Source organism: Engraulis encrasicolus, chromosome 3 (genome assembly GCF_034702125.1).
Source record: "Engraulis encrasicolus isolate BLACKSEA-1 chromosome 3, IST_EnEncr_1.0, whole genome shotgun sequence".
Lineage (NCBI taxonomy): Eukaryota > Metazoa > Chordata > Actinopteri > Clupeiformes > Engraulidae > Engraulis > Engraulis encrasicolus.
In genome coordinates, this window is record NC_085859.1 from 44427795 (window position 1) to 44453020 (window position 25226).

Consider the following 25226-nt stretch of genomic DNA (forward strand, 5'->3'; position numbering starts at 1 on the left):
GCCATTTGCAAGGATGTACTAAATGATTGAGACATGTACAAAAGCATTTGAAATTTGATGAAAGCAATGATAAATGCCATTCTCTTGTGAGGAACTGCAAATTAGTTTTGGGATTTGTCCATGTTTTGAGAATGACATCTCAGTTTCAAGAAATAAGCCAAACCAATGGAGAAAAACTGTCTTTGCTGCTGATATCTTCATGCAGGTTTCCATTTACCTGTGGTGATTTTGGAGGCTGACAGCCCTTGGGAAGAATCTGTCTGTCCCTGTTTGTCTTGGCTGTTAGCACTGTAAGGTGTGACCCCCTCACCCCTCACCCCACACACGGCCCCTAACAGCCTCATTACCATAACAAAATGAGTGATTAGTGTATTCGGTAAAATCCGCCGGGTCAAATGACCCCTCTCTGGTACTTCTAGGTAGGCAGAAAAATCCTGGTAGTTCTAGTGTTAAATATAATGGTTTAGGACATTCATAAACTGAAAGCTTCTTGGACAGGATCCAAGTTGCAAGTCTTCTTACTGTAGGTAAGGCAAAGTAACTTTTTGTGGATAGGCCCTATACTGGCACAGGTGTCAATTGCCTGTCAACTGTACGTTTGAAATACTAATGTTTTTATGTCTCTTTGAACATTAGTGATGTATGATCAACCTGTAACATGTGGTGTCAAATAAGTACCACTGCCAACTCAGAAGTGGCCCATGCCTCACTGGGCCTTCTCTGTACAGTAGTCTGGCATGGCCAATGCTGTTCCAAGTTAGTTCTCTTACTCTTCACAAAACCAGACCACAGGAGAAGGCCTCACAATAATGTAAAAACACAAAGGGAAAAGGAAATAAAATGAAGCAGCAATAGAAAAATATATTTGATGGAACAATATCAATCATCACAAAAAATAACAAGATATAGGCTAATAATAATAACAGCAACAACAACAACAACAACAACAATAATAATAATAATAATAATAATAATAATAATAATAATAATAATAATAATAATAATAATAATAATAATAATAATAATAATAATAATAATAAATAATAATAATAAAAACATATATATATACACACACTATATATATACAGTCAATTAGAAGTGAAAGCTATAGTGAATGCTATAGCCCACACACAATATCAGCTATTCACTGTATGGCAATATAGAACAACATACATGCTATTCCAAGTTAGTTCTGTTACACTTCCTATTCTAAAGGAGATCCTCGAAATCAGTCTGATCTGACTGAATTTCTGTAACCACAACAGTCCTAAGGAGGGCGCTGCAGGTCCAATAATGACAGGTTACAGATCATGCGTAACACCTGCTTTATCACCTCAATACTAGCGCTGTAACGATATTGTATCAAACCGAAACAATCATGATACACTGTCATCACCATACTGTATCCTGATGCAAGAAGGCACTATTGTGATACACTTTTTCAAAGTTGTGTTACCCTTCAGTACAGAAAACAACCATGATACAGTATGATGTGATAGTGCCTTTAAAGTTTCAAATCAATATCATTATTACTTTAAAAAATGTAATACTTAGTATCAAGTTGTAAACTGCTCAACCTATTTTCATTTATATTTTTTTGTCTTCTTTTGTCATTTGTCGTTTTATCGTTACAGCCCTACACTGAGTGCCATCTACGTATGTATTGGGTCCTTATTGCATTGTACACTATGTAATGGGTGGGTTGCATTTTCAGATGAGTTTGTCCTGGGCCCAGCCCAAGCTATCAGCAGCCCTGTGTGGAAGTGAAGGTATGGATTAATGAGCAAACTAACCGGACAATGTAAGGTAAAAGACACTGTCAAACTTTTACACACGTGTATCTGGAATAAAAGAAAAACCTTTTGATTCAACAATGAGACATAAGTGAAGGGGTGGATTAATGGGCAGACTAACCGGGCCCAGGCCCAGGGCCCAGAGGGCCTGAACAGACTGAACTCTCTCACCTGCACCCCTTTCTCATGAGGCCTCTCACACCAGGCAACATACCTTTATCAGTCAACATTTTGAAAAGGCATGATGGTCGGGGGAACAAAACAAAACAAAAAACACTCTTTTTTCCCCCCTCAGGGCCACTTTATTCATTTACTATGCTCACCGAAAACTTGATTGACAGTTCTCCAAAACATACCGTACCAGGAAGGGAAGGACTTGAAGAATACTGAAATTTGATAGGATTATTCACCTAGAGACACATGATGGCCCACAAGAAATCATCTCATTGGCTGTTGGATGAGTGTGTGGTCTGAAAGTTTGAACCACCTCACACTGTTCAACTCTGAGCTACCATCCACATCTATGAAGATGGCTTTAACAGAAATATTACTTGTACTCACTGGGATCATATGTACAGAGACTAAACGTGAGTACATGTTTATACCTTATATCTGCTCCTTCTTTCTGTGAGATATTCCTGTGTAACCTGTAGCATTAGTTTGTTAGGCAAAGTTCAGTCTATGTGCTTCGTCTGACAAAGACCACAAATACAGAATAACATAGAGACTATTTATCAATAAGTCATTTGCATTAGAAACAAAGGGTTATGATTATTTCAAATATCCAATGGGACTGGCAAATATCATTTGCAAATTGCTAAGAAAAGATGCCTGATTTCAGTTGACAGAAGAACACGATCTATTGGCATTTTGTGATATTTATACATACATGTTAATAATTAGGTGATGATGTGTGATGTGCCACGCTCAACACTAGGCCTAAAGAAACCGTATTGGTAAGTCATCAGAATCAAGTTCAAACACCCAGTATCCACAAGCTATTTTCTCCCATGGAAAGCCACATTGCAGCAAACAACCACAACCATAGATTGTAGAATAGTAATGGACACAACAGAAGCATGGATGGTTGGTCCTTTAAATGCACAGTAAATATTGTGGTGTTAATTCTACACTTAGAAAGTAGGACAAACACTCTAAGTGCTAAAAGCTCTCTCTCTCTCTCTCTCTCTCTCTCTCTCTCTCTCTCTCTCTCTCTCTCTCTCTCTCTCTCTCTCTCTCTCTCTCTCTCTCTCTCTCTCTGTATAGCCTATATGATATAATATGTTGCTCATATTTCATGTGAAGCTGCATAACATTTGAATTATATTGGGGGCCTGATAAAACAACCTCAAGGGCCCTGTATGCCAGACTACCAGTCCTGATAGCCTCTAATATACTACTTCTATTACTAGTAATAATGATATGGATTTGGTACAGCTGCTATTGCTGCTGTTGGTATCGGTGGTGGTGTTTCAGTGTGTGAAACTGGCTGTGGCACTAGTGTTGTAGCAGGGGTACTGACAGGGAAGGACAAAGGGGACAGTTGTCCCGGGATTAGGTCGTCATTACATTGTATTTATTGGGCTGGGGGCCCTTTCAAATGACCTTGTCCTGGGCCCGGCCAAAGCTGCCAGCAGCCCTGGTTGCATGTAAAATAACATGTTTTTGGTAAAACTGCCTAAAACGATGCCTTTGGTGCTGGTGTTTCAGTGGTGCATGTGGACCTGGCTGTGGCTGGGTGCTCAAGCTGCGATGGAGAGGTCATGAATGGACTAGATGGGGAGGAGATGGCACATGCAGACTGGCAGGCTAAACAGTATGTGATGACCCTGCCCGAGTTCGCTGTCCCTTTCCAATACGAGGAGGGCGCATATGAGTATGCAGTTGCACAGCAGCAAGTCTGTAAAGCGAACCTGGAAACTGCCATAAAGGCTTACAGGCATCCTGATGTGGCTGAAGGTGAGTTATTGTAAAACAAAACAAAAAACAGCAACAAAAAAAGCATCACAGCCCTGTGTAAACATCAACAGAGAGGCACAGATTAAATCCTGGGTAACACGTCAGGATAATACCTTAAAAACGTTCATATATACTTTGAAAATAGCACATGTACAATTGTTTATACATTAGTAAGAAATGCTATGATAGCACAGCATTACGGACAAGGAGCCATTAGGCAAGCATATGGTTAATAGTTCTGTTTCTGAATCCAGAGTGTAGCACTTCTCTAACAAAATGTTGACCGTTTTTGACCACTTGGCAACCTTACTTTTAACAGTTCTGTTTTAAATTGAGTTGAGATTACTAGGCTACTTCACATTGATTTTTAAAGTGTTTATATTACACGTATCTCTATCTCCATCAAAATCAATCAATCAATCAACCAATCAAGAAAATCTACTCTTGTTGGTGTTTATTCAACACCGGTCTTGTTGCTGTGCTGTTACCCCCACTCCCCCCTTACCCTCCTCCTCCACCTCCTCAGCACCCCCGATGAGCTCCATCTACCCCAGAGATGACGTGCAGCTGGGCACTGCCAACACCCTCATCTGCCTCATCCAGGGATTCTACCCTCCCCACATCAACGTGACCTGGACCAGGAACAACAAGCCCGTCACAGCGGGGGTGAGCACCAGCCAGCTACGCATGAACGTCAACGATGGCACCTACAGCCAGTTCTCCACCCTGCAGTTCAACCCAGAGAAAGGGGAGATCTACACCTGCACTGTGGAGCACTCAGCACTGGACAGGCCACAGACCAGAGAGTTTGGTAAGATGTTAAAGCAAAGATAATAATTAAACTAGTGCTAGTTAGCTTGGTTTGTTTGGGAAAGGGTCATTTAACCTCTTTAATAAAATTAAAGCTGTAGAAGTTGTTATTGATTTATATGTGTGTTTGAATCCAGTCTACTGCAATGATTATTTGTTTGTGTGTGTGTGTGTGTGTGTGTGTGTGTGTGTGTGTGTGTGTGTGTGTGTGTGTGTGTGTGTGTGTGTGTGTGTGTGTGTGTGTGTGTGTGTGTGTGTGCGTGTGTGTGTGTGCGCGTGTGTGTGCGTGTGTGTGTGCGTGTGTGTGTGTGTGTGTGTGTGTGTGTGTGTGTGTGTTGATGCATGCATGCGTGCGTGCGTGCGTGCATGCATGTGTGTGTGGGCATCTGCATGTGCATGTTGATTTCCTCAAGTTCCAATATGTACACCTGACCCATATACTCTGTCTGTGTCTGCCTGCCTGTCTGTCTGCCTGCCTGCCTGTCTGTCTGTCTGTCTGTCTGTCTGTCTGTCTGTCTGTCTGTCTGTCTGTCTGTCTGTCTGTCTGTCTGTCTGTCTGTCTGTCTGCCTCCTCTACAGATGTGGAGGTGGCGAGGGCCAGTGTTTTTCCGTCAGTGATCTGTGGAGTGGGTGTGACTCTGGGAGTGCTGGAGGTAGCCATTGGAGTGGTCTTCTTCATCAAGGGACGTCATGGCCACTGAAACCAGTTTCGTCTTCATCTCTGCCTATCTGCCCTGGACAATTAACATTTATTTTTAATTATACTGTAACTATTATAAATGTTTATGCCGTCATTAATTGATAGAAAGCCTTAGCAAAGAGGGTAGAATTTTAATAAAGGGGAATCAAAACACGCCCACCCAATGCAAAAGTGTGTGCTCAAATTTGGTCTCCTAAGGGGGCGTTGTCCCCTCCTTCTTCTTCTCTTTTTGAGGTGTTTGCACAAGACGTGCGCTACCGTCATCTACAGCGCTAAGTGGACTTCATTTATTCTCATACTCAGGACTCCAAAGGTCTCCTAAAGGGGCGTTCACCCGACATAAAGTGGATACCGGAAAAGAACTACAATGACATATCTCTGTCTATAATATCTCTGCTGAAGACATCTCCATGCGGCTGGAGGACTGTCCAGGATCGGGCTGTGCTGTGTTACGGGGCATTCATCGGACATAAAGTGGATACCGGAAAAGAACGGGCCTGACTTATCTCTCTCTCATATATGATTCTCTGGCCATAGAATCTGAGTGTTTGTTTAATGTGCTTAATGTTTTGAACATGTGATCCCGAAAATACAGCACATGGGTAATATTAAAAAATGACAATTATTTTTGCAGTCTAGGACTACATGAATAAAGGTATTGTCTTTGCTCTTGTGATTGGTTTTCTTAGAAGTTATAAGGTCATTTTCTTTACCATCAGAATTTTGAGAAATTCTGTGAAATGACTGACTGACTGATAGATTCAGTGATTTATTGATTCATCGATTGATTCACTTATCGATTCGTTCCTTCTTCAAATCTATTGCAGGGTGTCAATTAGGGCTGCACGATATATCGAAAATGTATCGATATCACGATATCACGGCTTGCAATACGCATATCGCAAAAGTTGGTTAAATCCTGATACCTACTTTTTAATTTTTAATAACAGTAAATTTGGTGAAAAGGTTAAAAAACGTATTAAAAAGGTTGACATTTTAAGTTGATGCTGTATACTAGCCATGTTTTTTCTGAAAAAAAATAATGTTGGCAATAAAACAGTTGTTTCATACATGATAAAGTATAGAATGGCAAGTAGAGAGGGGAAAATATATGTATATATCGCAAGTAATATCGATATCGCAATATACAGATGTTATCGTGTATTGCATATTTGTCTAATCGTGCAGCTCTAATGTATTTAATGCTTACCAAAACAATATGAATGAGAACATGTTCATGTGAGTGCATGTTCTATTTGGTCATAAGACATCTAAAACCTTGTACGGTACTAACAACTAACTGTATTCTATGTCATTATAGAAAGGGAATATAATATGGATGATCAAACTGCTGGAACATGTACTTTTCCTTTAAAGCAAGAGTGCACAACTGGCACAATTTAATCCATGCTACATGCAAAGTTAGCGTGATCACAGAGTAACCAATTGGACAGACTTGGAAGCTAATCAGACACACACAGCTTTTTCTTTAGGCTTAGTGGCTACAATAGGCGAGTACATTTAGGGTTTAACCCCAAAAAAATTGATACAAAAGGTTTTTTTATGGATTCTATTACTATTGGACCTACTTAATGACATACTAAAAATCTAGTAAAATCTGACTTTGGGAAATGAGTTTTTTCTACATACAGTTAGGGCCATAAATATTTGGACATCTGCACAATTTTCATGTTTTTGGTGCTGTACACCATCCCAATGGATTTGAAATTAAACAAACGAGATGTACATTAACAGCAGACTTTCAGCTTTAATATGGGAGTGTTTGCGTCCAAATCGAGTGAACTGTGAAGGAATTATGACATTTTCTATCAGTGCCACCCCATTTTTAAGGGACCAAAAGTAATTGGACAGTCTAGTATTTATACATCAAACTTTCAATTTTTAATTATTTGGTTGAAAATACTTTCCAGTCAGTTACAGCCTGTAATTTGCAATCCATAGACATCAATAGACACTGGGTTTTATCCCTGGTGATGCTATGGTGAGCTCTCTATTGCAACAGTCTTCAGTTCCTGCTTATTCTTAGGGTATTTCCCTTCAGTTTTGCCTCCAGCAAGTGAAATGCTTTGCTCAACCGTACTCAGGTGAGGTGATTGACTGGGCCATTGAATAATATTCCACTTTTTGGGGGTAGAAATGGCTAGTGGCTTTCAGATGAAGCTTTGGGTCATTGTCCATCTGCAATGTGAAGCATTGTCCAATGAGTTCAGAACCATTAGGTTTAATATGACATGATAATATAGCCTGAAAATCTTCAGAATTCATCCTGTGGCTTTCGTCGGTAGTCCTCATCATCAATAAATACAAGGGGATAATCGTATTGACAGATATGCATGCCCACACCATGACACTACCACCACCATGATTCACTGATTGGGTGGTATGCTTTGAATCATGAGCAGTTCCTTCCCTTCTCTATACTCATTTCTTCCCATTACCCTTGTACAAGATGATTTTGTCTCCTCTGTCCATAGGATGTAGCTCAAGACCTATACAGTCTTTTTAAGACATTGTTTGGCAAAGCCAAATCTGGTATTGCTATTTCTGATGCAATCAATAATTTACATCTTTTAGTGAACCCTCTGTATTTCCTATGGTGAAGTGTTCCTCAATGTTCTTGATCTTTTTCTTGATTGTTGCCTTGGACATGTCTCCACCGTTCACCTGGACACTATTCTACATCTGGCCAACTATTGGGAGATGGGTTTTTGTTCACCAGATACAGAATATTGTCTGTCATCCACAGCATTTGTCTTCCATGTCTGCCGGGTAATTTGGTGTTGCTCTGGTATTTCTTTTTTCCAACATTCTGAACTCTTGAATTAATCATATTCAAATGGGTTTGTTTTGATTTTTTTCCACCTTATGATGGCTTGCATCACTGATGGTGACAGATGGACTTTTGATCTCATGGATATTCCGTAAAAATATATGGAAATGCAAATGGAACACTTCAAATGAACTCTAAGACCTTGTATTGACATCTTGGTGATGGTGTAGTATGGGAATAACACACATCTGACTGGAAAATAGCTGAGAAGCCTACTGTCCAATTACTTTTGATCCCTTGAAAAGTGGGCAACACACACAAAAAACGTTGCTATTTCATTCCTGTTGATGCGATATGGATTTTAACACCCTCACATTAACGCTGAGAGTCTACAGTTAATGCACAGCTTGTTTGTTTTATTTCAAATCCATTGTGGTGGGGTATAGGGTGGAAAAGGATGATAATTGTGTTGCTGTCCAAATATTTCTGGCCCTAACTGTAGCTGCCACACTGTATTCCCCAACATGTTCCACAAACTCTAAACTTTTGTGGAAACTTATTCCCGTTAAAGTTTTAGTTTTGTGACCAAATGTTTTATGTAAATACTACATACATGCATGCATATGCAGGACACAAAATCTTTCAGAAGATGATCAAAAACTTTGAAATGACTGAAAAGATTGAAAACTTTAATTCCATAATTAGATTTTTAGTTTTTAGCAGCCCAAGTCAAGTATGTACTCCAAACTCTAAAATGCACAGAAACAATGGTTTACACAAAAGATTTGAGTTGAAAACTAAAACGTTTGTGTAAGTCTTACATAAAATCAGACATGTTATGTGAAAACAAATGTTATGAGAAAAAATAAAATCTTGAATGTTTTAGTAGCTGCTACTCAAAGATCTAATATGCTCCACTGACATAAATGTTTCGAGAATGGTGCAAAAATCAATGCAATTAGTACTAAGCAGACAGTTAAAATGTTTAAGTAAACAAGCACAGCATTGTTTAGCTATAATGGCTCTAAGTTTTTGATTCCAAAATTAAAAGTTTTATGTTTTCCCATTTTAGAGGCCAAAAAAAATCTTGGTTGGTTTATTGATTGGTTGGTTTATACTAATGCACTAGGCTACCACCCCTCTGTTTAAACCAAATATAACATGAGCTTTAATTCCACAAACATGAACAATGCTTTATATCAAGTTTTTTTTTGTTTTGTTCCATGTGGTTGACAAACAAAAACAGTAGACAATAACACAACAAGCATACAGTACACAACAATCTAAATCTAAAATTTAGACCACACAGTCAACAGTCAATATATTACAAAAGAATCAACCTCAACACATTAGGCAATTTAGTCATTTATTTGTTGTCCATTTCTGAATCTTTTATTAGGAGTTGGTGGCTGAAGGAGATCCATATAGCCTAACTTACAATAACATTTCTCCCAAAATAGTGTCAGACTTCACAACACAGTCAGTTGTTTATCCTTTGGAGTGTTGAGTAGAGCTGATGGATCATAGAGTTCTGGTGGTCCCATATCGGCTGCCTGTGGAGCATAAATAGGCCTAATAAGGTTTTCATGAGGACTTGTTGGATTAGGCCCCTACAGCATGATTGCTACACTGGTTTATACAGAAGTTCAATGTGCAATATGTCATCATGAAAATGCAACGCATCACTTGCAAATACACTGCAGATGTATGATACAAGAAAAAGATTTGTATGAAAGGCCTACACAAAGGCCTAACTAGCAGTAGCTACTAGCAGTAGCTAACATTCTAAGCTAAGTTGCTAACAAAACATACACCCAGTGTAGCATCAAGAGCACCTAATGTCACACACAGCAACATAGTAAACTACTACACATACACACCAATACACTTTTATGGGTCTTTTCTTACCTTGAAGTGAGGTTGATAGACACATTTTTCCATGCCAAGTTGTCAGTTGTGGTTTGATGGTCACATGGTGTTGAGTAAATCTATCCCCCATTGACAGATTCACCATTTTTAGAGAAGTTTGTATTTTATGTTACATTTTAATAAAATAGGGTTTCTATGGTTCTGACATGGATGGGTTCTTCTTTACACAAAGCAGAAGCTGGTAAACAATTAAAAAAACAACTAAAACAATAAAAAAAAGTGAGTGACCCAGCCTTAGGATTCGAACTCTCAACCTCAAGATAAGGACATGCCAATATGGCTATATGCAGAGGACTATCCCCTACACCACTCAACTGCAGATTTTGTGATTGTAGAAAGTTAGCCGTGTTTGTTAGAAAGTATTGGACTCATAATTAACAGTCAAATGTGTTTCACACATACTTTCCACTTCAAATTCGACCAACTGACATCATACCAACACAATGATGTTTGAATGTGATTTTTAAAAAAATTTTTTTACTAACATCCTGTGCTGGGAATCGAACTTGAAACCATCATGTTTTGAGGCCAACTGCTTAACTGTTAGTCCATGACTGCCCAAGCCCAACACGCTGACATCCATAGTGTCATATCTCAGATACTGTATAGTTCCAATTGACATGATTTAAAGAATTTGTAACTTTCACAGTTTCGAGAGAAATAAACAATAAATATCTACTTGAGTGTTTTTTATTGGTAATACAGGATTCAAACCTGCAATCCTCTGATCATGTGGCCATTCCACTATCCAGACCACAGCAACTCAAACATTGTCTTGCTTTACCGAAGCCTTTTTCTTTTGTAATTTCGCTCAAAACTAAATGTGAAAAATATTGCTAATTAAAGCTGGAGTCATGGGTCTGGTGGCCATCTGAACATTTTCATACCATGTTCTAGGAAGTAGGTAAGGTTATCTCCATGTTGGGGATTGAACTTGCAACCTTTGAGGTTGAAGACCAGCTGTTTAACCACTACTCCATGGTCGCCTCAGCTGTTGTCAAGACATCTAACCACTCATATGCCAGATAGAGTTCCAATTTACAAACTCAAAGACATTGTGTTAGGATGTCAGTTGTACTTAAAAACACAATGCCAACCAGAGTTAATTTATTGGTACCTGAAAACCTGTTGAGAACACCTAAAATGTGTATGTCATCTGGACATTTTTGCTATATTGAGTACTACAGCGTGAACTTTTCTAGTTCATTGTACTGTTGGGGAATACAGTGCATAGGCTTATTATAAGGGTCAAGAGACACTCCAGGTGAATAGGCCAAAAAATGTAGCTTGCCGATATCACCATGAAACTTAATCCAGTGATTACTCACATATTTGTGAGAAAAAAATGTATTGCAAGTTTTCTGAAATTTCATGTTTTAATATGGTAATTGGACTATATCTAATTAAATATGCATTAAATTTCAAAATGCAAAAACTCAAAATCTGAAAAAGCCAAGCTCAAAATTACTCTTTTATTTTGTTTCTCGTAAGCCAGAAGATATCTTCAGCAGAGATTATGGACATCTCTTTTTGTTTTGTAGTAAATCTAAAAATCTTTGTTCAGACTCACCAGCTAGCATTTTTTTTTCAAAACATGATTATTTAACATCGCTCTTAGATAAATAATTGAGTTTTATGTTTCTCAAGTTCTTCCAGACATTCTTTGAGTCTGGTGGTATCATTCTTAGCATGTATCAAGGGCAAGGTCAGCTGTCCTCAAATCATAGCCTCTCCACAGAGGTGTCCTAAGGGCTGGTGCTGGGACTCCTATTTGCCATGTACACCACATCACTGGGCCATGTTATCTGTTCTCACAGCTTCTCATACTACTGTTACACCGATGAAGCACAGTTACTTTGTGCCAGATGACTCCACGGTCACACACATTTCCGATTGCCTCTCTGAACTATCCACAAGTATGAAGGAATGCAACCTTCAGTTGAGCCTTGCCCAAATGCACTGCTGGTGATCCCAGCTAAAGATTTAGGTTGCCATGATATCGATATGGATTCTGCTACTGTTGCCTCAAATAAGGCCACAAGAAATCTAAGTGTCATTGTTGATGACCATCTATCATTCTCTGACCACATAGCCTCAGTTTCCCAGTCATGTCCTCTTTTTCATGCCCTAATTGAATACAAGGCCCTGACCCTTGCCTATGAAGCTACAACAGGCCCTACTCTGGCTTACCCGAAAGCTATGCTAAAGCCCTATGTCCTTTCAGGACATTGTCTGTCTCCAGTACCAACCGTTTCACCTTGCCCTCTACTTACACATGTAGTGGCTCCTGTCTATTCAGTTCAGCTGCTGAAAGACCCAAAATACCTAGTGACACCATGATTCATCACTGATGATGTACCCTGACAAACAACACATGGATATTACCATAGCAGTAGTGCCTTTATCCACCCAAACAGCACTCCAAACAAACAGATCCTGAAAACATGTTAGTTCATGCCAATGTAATTATCATGTAGTAACCTTTATTTAAAACTTGAAAATGACACTTTTCCTGAAGTTAGATTTTCCTAGATTTTTAGTATGTTAGTAAGGACAGTTGGATGTATTGAAATCAGTTGAAAAACCTTTTGTATCATTTTTTTGGGGGTTTGGTGCATTTTGGCCATAGATGTACTCGACTACAAGTTAGCAGGGCTGTAATGGGACCTAAAAGAGGGCCTGGGCATTTTTGTAGACCCCCTCTAAATGGTGGACCAGGCCTTTATAAAATACAAAAAAACTCAACAGCGTCGGCCATTAAGTTTCATCTTCCCAGCGGGAAATGCTCTGTCGACTATTACCAGTCCAGCGGCCTCATGTACAAAGACTTCTGTAGATTTCCTATTAAATCTTTTCCTAATACTAAAATCTGTGTTTGTGAAAATCTGAAAAAAAAAATGCATTTGCACCTGAAAATCTCAAATGTGTCAGTCCATGCATTAACAGGTTTTCATGCTGATTCATGTGGTATGTCTGATTTTTTGTGCGTAAGTAAGTTTTGTATATGAGGCCCCAGGCCTGCAAGTTAGGGTTACAGGTTACATTACGGGGGAAGGGAGGCTAGTGTTATATTGCAGTGATCATATGATCACATTAACTCCTATTATGTAGTAATGGGGCCTTTCCAGGGAACTGGAAGGGGAACTGGAACTACATGTTAGAACAACACATTACGTCTACACATTACAAAACAAATAATGTTTGTCTCCTGGAGATCTCCTACCGTTGCCTTTTGAGAAATCACTGTTTGTTGCATGTGGTTTATTTATTTTTCTCTCCTACCTGACATGTCATGTCACTTTTAGTTCATCATCTTGAAACTATTGTTCTTTGTGGATCCTCATTTCAATTCCTCCAACCCGCGACCATTTCTCATCTTCCATTGTTTTAAAGGCAGGACCTGCTGCTCTGCCGCCATGAAGTTCCTCTTTCGTCTCTCAGACAGAATCTTCAACTTTAAACTTTATTGTCCCCCAAAGGGGCGATTAAATGCGCAGCAATACAGCATAAATACATACAGACAACAACAACAACAATAAAAGGATAAAATGACTATAATGTACATGGAGTTGCAGAATAAAACAAAATAAAAACAAATAAAAACGTTGTTAAAACCAGGGCTGGCCTGGCCTTCTGGCAAAGCGGGCATTTCCCGTGGGCCCCGCACCCTTGTGGGCTCCTATTTTCAGAAATGGGTAGATGTCTACGTGACGTGTTAATTTTTCTGTCGCAGTCTCCTAAAATGAAGTTAATTCATACTTTCAAAATTGTTAATGTTTTAAATGGTTAAACTTAAGTCTATGTTGTGAAAAAGTACTGTGTAATTAATGCAGTTTAAATAAGTACACTCAATTTTGAGTCAAATGTCACATTTGTCCTATGGTGTGACTGTCACAAGCCTGGTTCTCCATACTAAAACATTTTGAAATAAATAATCAAAGCTCAGTCATTTGTCTAAACAACCCTGGCATGTTTTTCAAGTGAAATTTAATGACCACATGACTGTCATTAAGTGTTAGGATAGGCTGAATATCTATGACTTAAAGACTTATAAGCGTAGAGTGTAGGTCCATATTGACTACATCATTGCATTATGACAACATTACAAAAGACAAAATAGTAATGTTGATACATTTGTTTCTGGCTCAGTTTTGCATTTTTGTCCTTTGGCGTGACATGAATGTCCTACGGTGTGACATTTTTTAAATGCACAAATATTTGTTTGAGCTTAACAATATGTTTGATTAACACTGAATATTGCATTAGGGAACAGCAAATTATACTCCCTGAAATGTTAGTATAAATTCGGATAATTTTGAACATTTAAACAGAAAGTTATCCCTGTATTTCCTTGAAGGTTTCCAATAAGCTTGCCTCTCATGGGGGAAAAAAATCCTTAAATGGTTATTTCTAATTAAATGAATAATTTCAGATATTGCACTAAATACAAAGAGTGTAACATTGTATATAAAACTCCCTCAAGCCATTTCAACATTATTTAATATATATATTTCTAAACGTCCCACCAAAGGACATATTTACAGCTAATTGCTTTAGCAACGTAAACAAATAATCAATTAATAGACCAACATTGTGACCACTTGGATCTTTTGAAAAATCAATTGCCGCACTACGTAGACATCTAATTCTTTGCCTCATAAAAAATGTTTTCTGAAAAAATAGTTTTTTGCTGCTTATCTTTCATCTACCCAAATGTAAAACATATATATGTTTTTTTCATCATATTTCTGAAAATAGGGGCCCACAAGGGTGCAGGGCCCACCAGTGAGTCAGTTCAGCACCGGTAATTATGAGGGTCCCCTTTAAGCCAAAAGTGCCTGGGGCCTATTTTTCCCCCAGTCCAGCCCTGGTTAAAACCACAGGATGTCAAAGCAATACATCTGATCAGACAAGATAGTAGGCTACTAAACTTAAGTCAATCATATAAAATGTGGTAAACCATTCTTCCCTGAATTTATTATACCCAATATATAACCAATTAAGTTTATAATTCTGCATAATGCACTTTGGCACTAGTGCTCTATAATGCTGAAGGGCAAAAAAAGAGCCAAAGGCAAATGACTGGTTTCACTAGAAAATCGGTTATCTATGTATTGAGTGACACTACGTTAGTGTTGCCACTTGTCCCTGTTCCCTGTTCCCCCTCTGGTTTTGATATCGACACTTTTTGAACATAATTCTAATCACAGTTTAATGTCAATCCATTAGCATTGTTTAACCCATTGAAGCCTGGAGACACATTTATGCTGCATTCAGGTTCTTGAGATTTGAGGGCTTTTATTACAAATGTGGGTATGTTAGAGCTGAATGAAGACATCCTAGTGCAAAATGAGGGTAGCTTGTAAATGCAACTTATTTCATGCTTGTATGTGCGTCAGAGGTTGAGATATTTAGGGTTTAATAGGCAGAGGGCACACTTTCCCAAAAAGGGCTTAGGCTAATATGGAACATATTACCCCTTCTGATTTTCTGTCAAATTGCACCCGGGCTAAGTGTAACGTAATGTAACAAATACATATCGGAAAGCCTACACCCAAGAAGTTAGAAATGTCTTAATACTGTCTACTAATTTCTTTAACTGTTACTCCACATACAGCTGTCTACCTTGATTGCTCACTGCGTAGTGTCTTGTCAACTTACTAATCAAAGTAACTTCCCACTCTATTGTAGTCAAATCAAGTTCTGCATAGCAACTACTGACTGCATTTGTCCTGAACATGGATTGGTCCTTTCCACAGATTTATTTCCTTCAATCCTCTGTTTGTCTGAGTGTGATTCTCAGAGCGTGCTCAGAGCATGGCAAGATGGCCATATCACAACACTTCATTTGTCTGCTCATCATCATTCTCATCTCCTCTCTGCCAGGAGGGGTTGGTAAGTTGTCAATTTCTATGTATTTTAAAGTCAGTTCACTCCACACATGCATGTAGAATGGGAACTAACTTGGTATGTTAAGATGTTTTCTTTTGGGCATATGATTTTTATTTGAATATGTGTGGTTTTGTGAAGTTGTCTGTGTTGAATATGTGCAGTTGTGCTAGTGATACTTAACCCCTTAGCGCAGCACTATGGCTCTCTGTAATGTCATAGTAGCAAAGTTGTTATGATGTAGCTAAGCATTTTAAGCAAGTGAATAGGGTCGCCGGCGACCCCAGCTGCAGTAAGAGGCTAATGACATACTTTTAGAGGTGTTGGGCAATTATTTTGACCCAAGGGCCTCATTGGGGTTAGATTAGAATATTGACCGGAAGGCCAGATGTCACTCTCAACTTGTATAATTGACTGGTTGGCTATTTCAGTCCTGCACATGGTAGTGAAATATATGTAAGACAAATGTAGTAGCCTACCTTGTGCTTGGTTAAAGTCATGCAGCATGCAAGACAATTGCCTTCAGTTGCCATTTGAATGAGAGATATGTTTTGTGAATGAGAATGTTTTGTGAGAGTACCATTTTGAATTTGAACTTCTTGTCAATAGGCACTGCGGGCCAGATGAAATGACTCAGTGGGCCGCATGTGTACCCAGGCCGTGCCCTCCTGACGCAACAGCTTCAGCGTTGCTAACAGTCAGGTCAAGAGTCAATGCAAGTGCTTTCTGAGTTCCCGCAAAACGGGAACTCCTCCCCCTTTGTTGGGAAGCAAACAGTCATTAGCAAACCAAGGGACGCCATTTGGGAAATGTTAATTGTTATGCTCTTGGTCAGACCAAGTCTCGAAGAGATTTGAAAGTCGATGATAATCAGGATATCGCATGTGGGCCCCAGGCCTACGTTTGCACACGTCTGTCCCAGCAAATTGATGAAAACTGATATGCTGGAAGTGTTTAGTTCAGGTAATCTAACAGGGTTATTTTTGTTTGCAGATGGATGTGATGGTTATTACAACTCTGTGGCAGATCAGTGTCGATTCAGTTCACCGGACCTGAGTTACCTCGAGTATGTTAGGTCGTACTGGTTCAACAAGGCTCCTTACATAGTGTTCAACAGCACAGTGGGGAAATTTGTGGGATACACTGAGTTTGGAATTTATAATGCAGAGGCATGGAATACGGATACAGCAATGGTGGCTCAGATGCGGGCTCAGAAGGACGCATACTGCAGGCCCAATGCCCAGATAGAGATTAATAACATACTGACACAGACAGGTAAGTGAGTGTACATAATATTGACAATACAGATGATAATCCTTTCAAATTATATTGAACTATATTAAAGTATATTATTATCATTATCATTATTACTTATAGGGCTATATACAGTATTACACACACTATAAGGCCTATAAGCAAACGTTATATTAAAAAGCCAGTAATTGAATTTCATGTAGGCCTACAGTATGTATGTATGTATGTATGTATGTATGTATGTATGTATGTATGTATGTATGTATGTATGTATGTATGTATGTATGTATGTATGTATGTATGTATGTATGTATGTATGTATGTATGTATGTATGTATGTATGTATGTGTGTATGTGTGTATGTATGTATGTATGTATGTATGTATGTATTTAGGCCTGTATATGTACCATTCTGATATTTCTGTCTTGCAGCGGAACCAGTGGTGAAGTTGAAACTGGGGAAAGCTTCCATTGGTGGCCAGTCTGCCATACTGGTATGCAGCGCCTATGACTTCTACCCCAAGATGATCAAGCTGACCTGGTACAGAGATGGCAAGGAGGTGACTGGTGACGTGATATCCAGTGAGGAGCTGGCTGATGGGGACTGGTACTACCAGATCCACTCCCACCTGGAGTTCACCCCCAAAGCTGGAGAGAAGATCTCCTGTATGGTGGAGCACAGCAGCCTTAAGGAGCCTCTTGTGGTCCACTGGGGTGAGGCTGTCTCTGTCTGTCTATCTGTCTGCCTGTCTGTCTGATCCCTCTATCTCTCTCTCTGTCTGTCTGTCTCTCTCTCTCTCTCTCTCTCTCTCTCTCTCTCTCTGGGGGGCGGTTGTCCCGTGCCCAGAATGTGGTCTTCATTACATTGTATGAATTAGGTTGGGGGGTCCTTTGAGATGAGTTTGTCATGGGCCCGACCAAATTTGTCAGCGACTCTGTGCAACCTGGGGATAATAATGGCACAAATAGACTACATGCGACTTGGGCGATTCCAGCAACGAAAGTAATTGGCTTTGTATTGAGTCGCTGGAGACAGAAGAGACAAAAATGATTTGGGCGACTAGAGGCGATTTCAGCGTAAGTTTGTAGTTGGACTTCAGACAATATAATGCAAATGAGCTGTGATGCAGTTCAACGACAGCCGCCACAGCCAATGGGAATGTCGGAATGCTTGCATTCTGGTTTTAACTAACATACTGTGACACTTCTATCGTTCATATTGCTTGCTGCACACTTGCTGCACAGTCCAGCGATCTGTTGCTTAATCTTGTCGCCGCCTGGTGTGTTGGCCCGGTGAGGTGTATACAGACCAATGATGATGTGATGCTTTCACAGACCCCTCCATGCCGAGGCCAGAGAAGACTAAGATCGCCGTTGGAGTAGCTGCTCTGGTACTGGGCTTCATCGTAATGGTGGCTGGGTTCATCTACTACGAGAGGTCAAGCAGAGGTATGTGATGTGCATCGCAATGTCTCATTAGGCATTACCATTCGTATACACTAAAGTCAGTTTGCAAACAAAATGAGTACGAGTACGAGTATGGTAAGACAAGGGGCCAGTTTCTCGGAATCGTCGTTGCTAACTGCAATAGGAATTTACATTGCTACTAAGTAAGTTACTAGTTAGCGACAATATTTTTGAGAAACGCACAGAAGGCAATTGTCTGATGGTACTGATGTGTAATCTATAGGCCATTACGTTGGTCAGATGGAAACAGCTTTGGTTTTTTAGAGCGTTTGCACACAACATTGCATTGGCCTAGAGATGTCCGATAATATCGGCCCACAGATATTATCGGCCCGATAATAGCATAAAAATGTAGTATCGGTCAATATCGGTATCGGATTTTTGACCTATCAAAACCGATATAATAATGCTTGAATTACTGTACACTTTTCTTCATAATTATTTTTCTATTTTGCACAGATGATGTTAATATTTGGAAAGGTTTGTTGCATTCGAGAATGCATCTAGTGGGGCATTACAATAAAATTAAGCATATTTTGTTCCACAACAGCAGATTTGTAATGTTACCTAAAATTTGTTACGAGGAAAAATAACCCACATATATTGGCATCGGTATCGGCGATATCGGAATCGAAAATTGAGAGTTGGACAATATCGGCATATCGGATATCGGCAAAAAAGCCAATATCAGACATCTCTACATTGGCCTATATTCTTCACTACCTAAGTGGTCTCTGTGTAACAAACTAATTTCATTCATTTATTTTTCAACAGTCTCAGTATCGGGTGCTAACGTGAAGAAGAAGCCTGTGCTGTGGGGTCTCAACGTGGACACGGCTCACAAGGGCATGAAGAGCGCCCTCTGGTGGCTCAATTCTGTTACGATGCGCTGTGACGAGACACCAGTGAAGACGCCCGTCAAATAACTTTGCCAAGGATACCAAGCCTAGCCATTTAAAAAAAGAAAACTTGCCAAGCCGTTGCCAAGCAGTGTTTGTATGGATTTTTTCTTGTTTAGCTAACTTGAAATACAGTAAAATTGAATTTGCAGAAAATAAAAAATGTTTTTGTTTGTTTCTATGTAACGTAATCGTTAACAGAGAGAGAGAGAGAAAGAGAGAGAGAGAGAGAATAGTGTAACAGAGGACAATTAGTAGACTGTGGCTTGCTGTGACTCCCATGTACCTGGACTGATGCGTTGACTAGGAGGTGGTGAGTTCAAGACCTGAGGGGCTGACTGCGCAGGAACACCTCAGTCACACTGGTGCCGTCACCCGGATGAGAGTGAGGTTTAGGGCAGGGGTGGGGAACCTCTCGAAGGCCATTTGCGGCCCTTGAAGCCGTTTTATCTGGCACCCGACATCATTTTAATGTTTTGCAGCTTCACGTGAAATATGACATATTTCGTAAAGGAATCTTAAAAATTCCATGCGCAAAACAATTGAGCTATACTCAGGGGACCTACAGAAGGTGGGTCTGTTGTAAAGGTGACTGCCTTCAATATACTGCCTTGCAAAACAAGAACGCAGTAACTCCAAAATGGTCGAAATTCGGTTCAGATCGGAAATGGGCTTTAAACTAACTTACCTCGTTTGTCTTGTGTCAAAAAACGGTGGTCCAACATCGTCCCGTTATAGAGAAAAATCATTTTGAAAGTTTGAAAGGTTTTTTTGTGTGTGTGCATTTAATTTCTATCCTAAAAACGCATTACAAGGACGTGTCACCACCACTTTACCAACAACACAGTTGTCACGCCATATAAGAAACTTTGAAGCCTTTTTTCTCAGTTTGCCAGATTCTGACTTACTGCTTTCTTGTTTTGTACGGCAGTATAGGCCTAAAGTGCAGGGGGAAATCCTATTTTGTGCATATAGTAGGCCTACCCTAGCCCTCGGAGGACTGTAATGGCCCGGCCTTGGAGCAATTTGAAGTGGCCCATGAAAAAGATTCCCCACCCCTGGTTTAGGGGCATGAGTGCAACTAGGAGAGTGTGGCGTGGAAAGTTAGTAAACCTCTCTCCCGAAGCCTCATACAGTATCGGTAGCGCTGAGCTATCGCATTGATCTTTGCTGTGACTCCCATTGACCAGGAGGCGAGTTCAAGACCCGAGGGGCAGACTGCTCAGGAACACCTCAGTCACAATGGCAGATTTTATGGAGCTACATGTATATACATACTATTAGCACTACTACCATACTACTTCTACTATTACTATTAGTACTAGTAATACAATTAACGTTGTCTACTACAGAGGTGTACTTGATTAACCAGTACACTGCTGCAGCCTCCTAATCCATCGCTAAGAATCGCACCTGTGCAGTGGTGTAGTCTACGTAGAATGCGGTATACGGAGTATACGCACTTCTAAATTTCAGGGATTTCAGTATACCCACTTAAAATTGATTGATCCATTAATTTGAATAGCACAAATATATACAGTATACCCACTTCACAAAATGCTCAAATATACAGTATACCCACCATAAAAAAGAAGACTACACCACTGCACCTGTGAATCTCAATCAAACTCCATAATATGTAAGCAAGTAGGCCTACTGTACTGACTGAAGTTCTCCTGTTCCAGAGATGGGTCGGTCTGTATGTGTAATGTGATGAAAGTAAATCACATAAATTGTTACATACAGGACCCTGTTATTTACATGTATATTTCCACTGTTTGAGTAGTACATTAACCACAATTTCCCTATTTTCAGCCAACAATGCAAACCAGCTGAGGTGAGGTGAGGTGGGAAAAAAGCCATACGTCCCTAAACAATAACCCATTGCCTTGACCGCAATCATGCTGTCTTGTACACAATGTTTTTTATTTGTTTTTCTACCCGAAGATGCTTTACCTAAAAGAGGATGTAAAAATCCTGAAACAAGAAAGATCAGGAAGCACGCTCAACACCTTGTCTTCTTATACTTTACACTGGGTGCTTAACCTCGTCAATGAATGAACTCAAATCTCAAAAGAAAGTGAATAAGGAAGCACTCATCAGAAATCGCCATTTCACACTGAAGAAGGGTGTAAGCTCGAAACGTCTGTGATGTGAGGCGATTAAAAATGAAAAAAGAAATCTGATGAGTGCTTCTTTATTCACTTTCTTTTGAAAATCCTGAAACAACCCACAACTAGCCTGACAGACATTATGGAATGTCCTGTTAATATGAGGAGCACCGTTGCTTACTGGCAAAGGGTCAATTGGGTTGTCAAAATGTCCAGTTTCAGTCAGTCAAAGGTCAAGTGGTAACCCTACTCTCACTTCCTCTGAAAGGACACAGTGTGCTAAGAATACCGTTGAGTTTCATGTTTGTTGTCTGACAGAACAAAACCTGAATTTTTTAGGTTTCTTGTATTCATTTCTTTTAACCGGACAGATTGAGATGGAAAACGGAAGTGAGTGGGAGAGAGATTGGAGGGGTATGGAAATAACCCCAGGTGGAAACTGAACCCGTGTCGCTGATGTAGCAGTGCAGTGCCCTACTGTTTGAGACAAGGCAGGGCCAAAAGAGGTGAATTTGAGTCTTAGGCCTGGGGGTCAGTGGACATGGTACTATGAAGTGAAAACGCTAAAAGTGCCACTCATGCATGCTGTGATGTTTGAATACATTTCACATGAGCAGATGTACATTTATCCAATATGTAGGTACAGGAGTATTGGCTGGTTTCGATCCTTGGAGCAATCTATAAGGTCAGGTGCCATGGATGAGTCTGCAGGACACTACCACCTCATTCGTACTGCTAGGATTCAAGCCCACAATCATCTGACCTTAAAAGCAACTCCCTAAACTTGAGCCTCAGATGCCCTGCAATTGAAACAGAAAGATTGGCTCCCCAGCAGCAACCCATCTCGCATGCCAGGGGTGGGGAACCTACTTCATTCGAATGGCCACTTCAAACTCCTCCAAGGGCCGAAAAAGTCCTCCAAGGGCCGTACTACGAACACAAACCAGAATACCCCCCTAGGTCTATATTGAAGGCGTCCAGCTTTAAAACAAAATTTAAATGTAAAACTTAAATGTATTGCAAATGTAATTACAAAACATGTCCTATTTCATGTGAAGCTGCGTAACATTAAAATGTTATAGGGGGGGATAAGACCAGAGTTGTATAAAGTAGAAGTAGAAGTACTCTCACAAATATAATAACAACACTAGTGGTATCATATTACATGGTTTCAACTTTGTAATATCGTACTATTCGTGTTGTTATTACATCTATAAGAATACTTCTACTTCTTTATACAACTCTAGATAAGACGGCCTCAAGGCCTGTAAACGGCCCTCGAGACATACAGTGCAGTGCACATAGGTCCCCCGCCCTTTTTTTTTTACACCTTGGAGCTGTTCAAAAGAATCGGTTCATTTGCAAACATCACAACACAATTTGGTTATTGTTTGTAACGAGTGCGTTACAATATGCGACCTTGCCTCCTCCACTTGTGCTTTTCTCCTCGTCCCGCCTCCTGGCCCCCCCTCCGTGGAGAAAGCGATAAAGTTTCCCAGCTGTCAGCCTAGCCACAATAACTTTTAAGGGAATGTTTTTCATTCCCCATCCCAATTGCAAATGAGAAAAAGACTTTACAATTGAGCTTTTGCAAGACATTGAAATATAATGCTGTTGTCAGTGATGTCATCATGACATATTACTTCCTGGTACGAGGAGACAAGCACAAGTGGAGGAGGCAAGGTCGCATATTGGAACGCACTCAATACCAACACCGCAAACCGCGTATAGTAAATGCAGCTAAGATGGTAGAAGTGACATTTACAACATCCCTTTTGGTAAACACAACAGATATGAACACTGACGAGGAACTGTATTCAGGTGGAAACTAGCGACCGATGAGGAATTTAAAACAAAAGCATTGTGCTCTGTATCAGATTTGTTGCACTCTTCAAATAAATGAACTTGTTGAGGACTGTGGGAAACAAACAGTGATTCCATGCCAGTAATTCAGCAACTGTATAAGGTGGAACAGCACGCCCAGTGTCAGATCCTGCTCATTGCATGCACTGGAAGGCTTCTCTCTACAGTGGTCTGGCTGAGTGGCTGTGGTTCTTCAATATTGTGAAATCCATGAAAGCAACAGTTTATTTCATGGACTCTGATGAAGATGGTCTAACCATCGAAACGTTAGTTATGTTGTGCACTTAAATAATAAAAAACACAAAGAATTACATCTGTGCTGCTCCGGTGTTATCTCTCAAGTGAAGATTTCCCGCCTCTCTCCCCTCGATGAACCAGATGATATAGCAGAAGCGCGAGGAATTACCTTTTTGTGTCAACATTTTATTGTTTGCTTGTTTGTGGATTTAAAGCTGATGTCTCACAGTGGTAACAAACTGTTGCAGTATTCGGTGTATCATGTGCACAGTGTTGGCCTACTATGTACTTAGCATTTTAAAAAGCTAAATGAACGTAGCCTATGTTAAACACCCTACTTGCCAAGCTGTGCGTAAATAGACTAGTGACAGTGCAATGAGATCCGGTCTGTTTGTAAAGATGTGCACTACAGAAATCTATAGCTAGCATATTAGACAAGTTAATGGTCAAGTTAAAAGGAATCTCATTTTAAGGTAATAAGGAATCAGATGACCACAAAGGCAGCCAAACTTTATTTCCATTCTATGATTTAGCACACATCTCATACTGCTTGACCACCGTCTCTCAAGCAAATGCAACTGCCATGTTACTGGTTGTTTCCAATTTATTTTTTAAACTATATACTTGTCACTGTCCTTTAGTTAATCATTTTCACTATGTACTTCAATATACTGTAGGACAATATCTGGACAGTCCCATCATAACATGATTTGTTGTTATATAGTTTTTATTATCATTAATTCTAATCGTCTTTTTTTCAAACTCAACATCAGTTACTGTGCAGAGAGCACAGATGACAAGCCTTGTGGCTATAATCTGGCTCAAGTGTGTTGTGTGTGTAGTACTGTCCCTGTGCTGTGAGTTGTTTGCGCCACCTAGTGGCAGAGAGTGTTATGAGGCGACTGCTATGAGGGGTGGCTTTATTGCTTGTTTGGTGATTTTCAGTTACTTTCTTCAATATGATTATGTATGGTTATTATATGCATAAAGGCAGTATGTTCAAAGTCTGTAACATCAGCTGACAGATGGTCTAATAATTTGTTAAGAAATTCTCTGCATTTATACATGTATTGAAAGTATACATTGTGATAAAAGTGTAACCTTTAGTTAGGGTTTTCTTGTTTTCCATAACTCTGGTTATACTATGTTTCTCTCTCTTTCTCTTTCTCTGTCTGTCTCTCTCTCTCTCTCCTTTGCCCTATGAGTTATGTGAGATCTCTGTACGACAAGGAAAACATCTCTGCCTTGGTCGTCCTGGATGGGGTACCACTTTGCTGAACTATGACCTTGTTTAGGCTATGTGGAACTAATCCATCAACAGAGAGACGCCAGTAAGGGCCCACGGAACCAGGGGGAGACGAGACCATATATGTCACTATTCTATAGTTTTACATATTCATGATAGGGAAGATTTTTTTTTTTTATATAATTATGGTTTCTGGCTACAGAAAACTCCACCCTGGCCCATGGCAGACAGGGCTGGATTAACACACCATCCAGATATGTCTGCAGCCTTGGGGTCCC

The 25226-nt window shown here is 39.9% G+C and overlaps 1 protein-coding gene across 2 annotated transcripts; it reads left to right on the plus strand.

The window, feature by feature from the left end:
* The first annotated feature begins 2302 nt into the window (after positions 1 to 2302).
* LOC134446197 (rano class II histocompatibility antigen, A beta chain-like) lies at positions 2303 to 19650 on the plus strand. Of its 2 annotated transcripts, XM_063195510.1 has the most exons (6): positions 2303 to 2380; positions 3504 to 3752; positions 4279 to 4563; positions 17558 to 17839; positions 18461 to 18574; positions 19367 to 19650. In XM_063195510.1, the coding sequence occupies exons 1-6, from the start codon at positions 2317 to 2319 to the stop codon at positions 19516 to 19518; spliced, it is 1146 nt and encodes a 381-aa protein (XP_063051580.1). In that variant the 5' UTR covers positions 2303 to 2316; the 3' UTR covers positions 19519 to 19650. The 2 variants fall into 2 exon arrangements, with proteins under 2 accessions (XP_063051580.1, XP_063051579.1); XM_063195509.1 differs by lacking the exons at positions 2303 to 2380; positions 3504 to 3752; positions 4279 to 4563 and adding exons at positions 15647 to 15877; positions 16865 to 17146.
* Positions 19651 to 25226: the final 5576 nt, after the last annotated feature.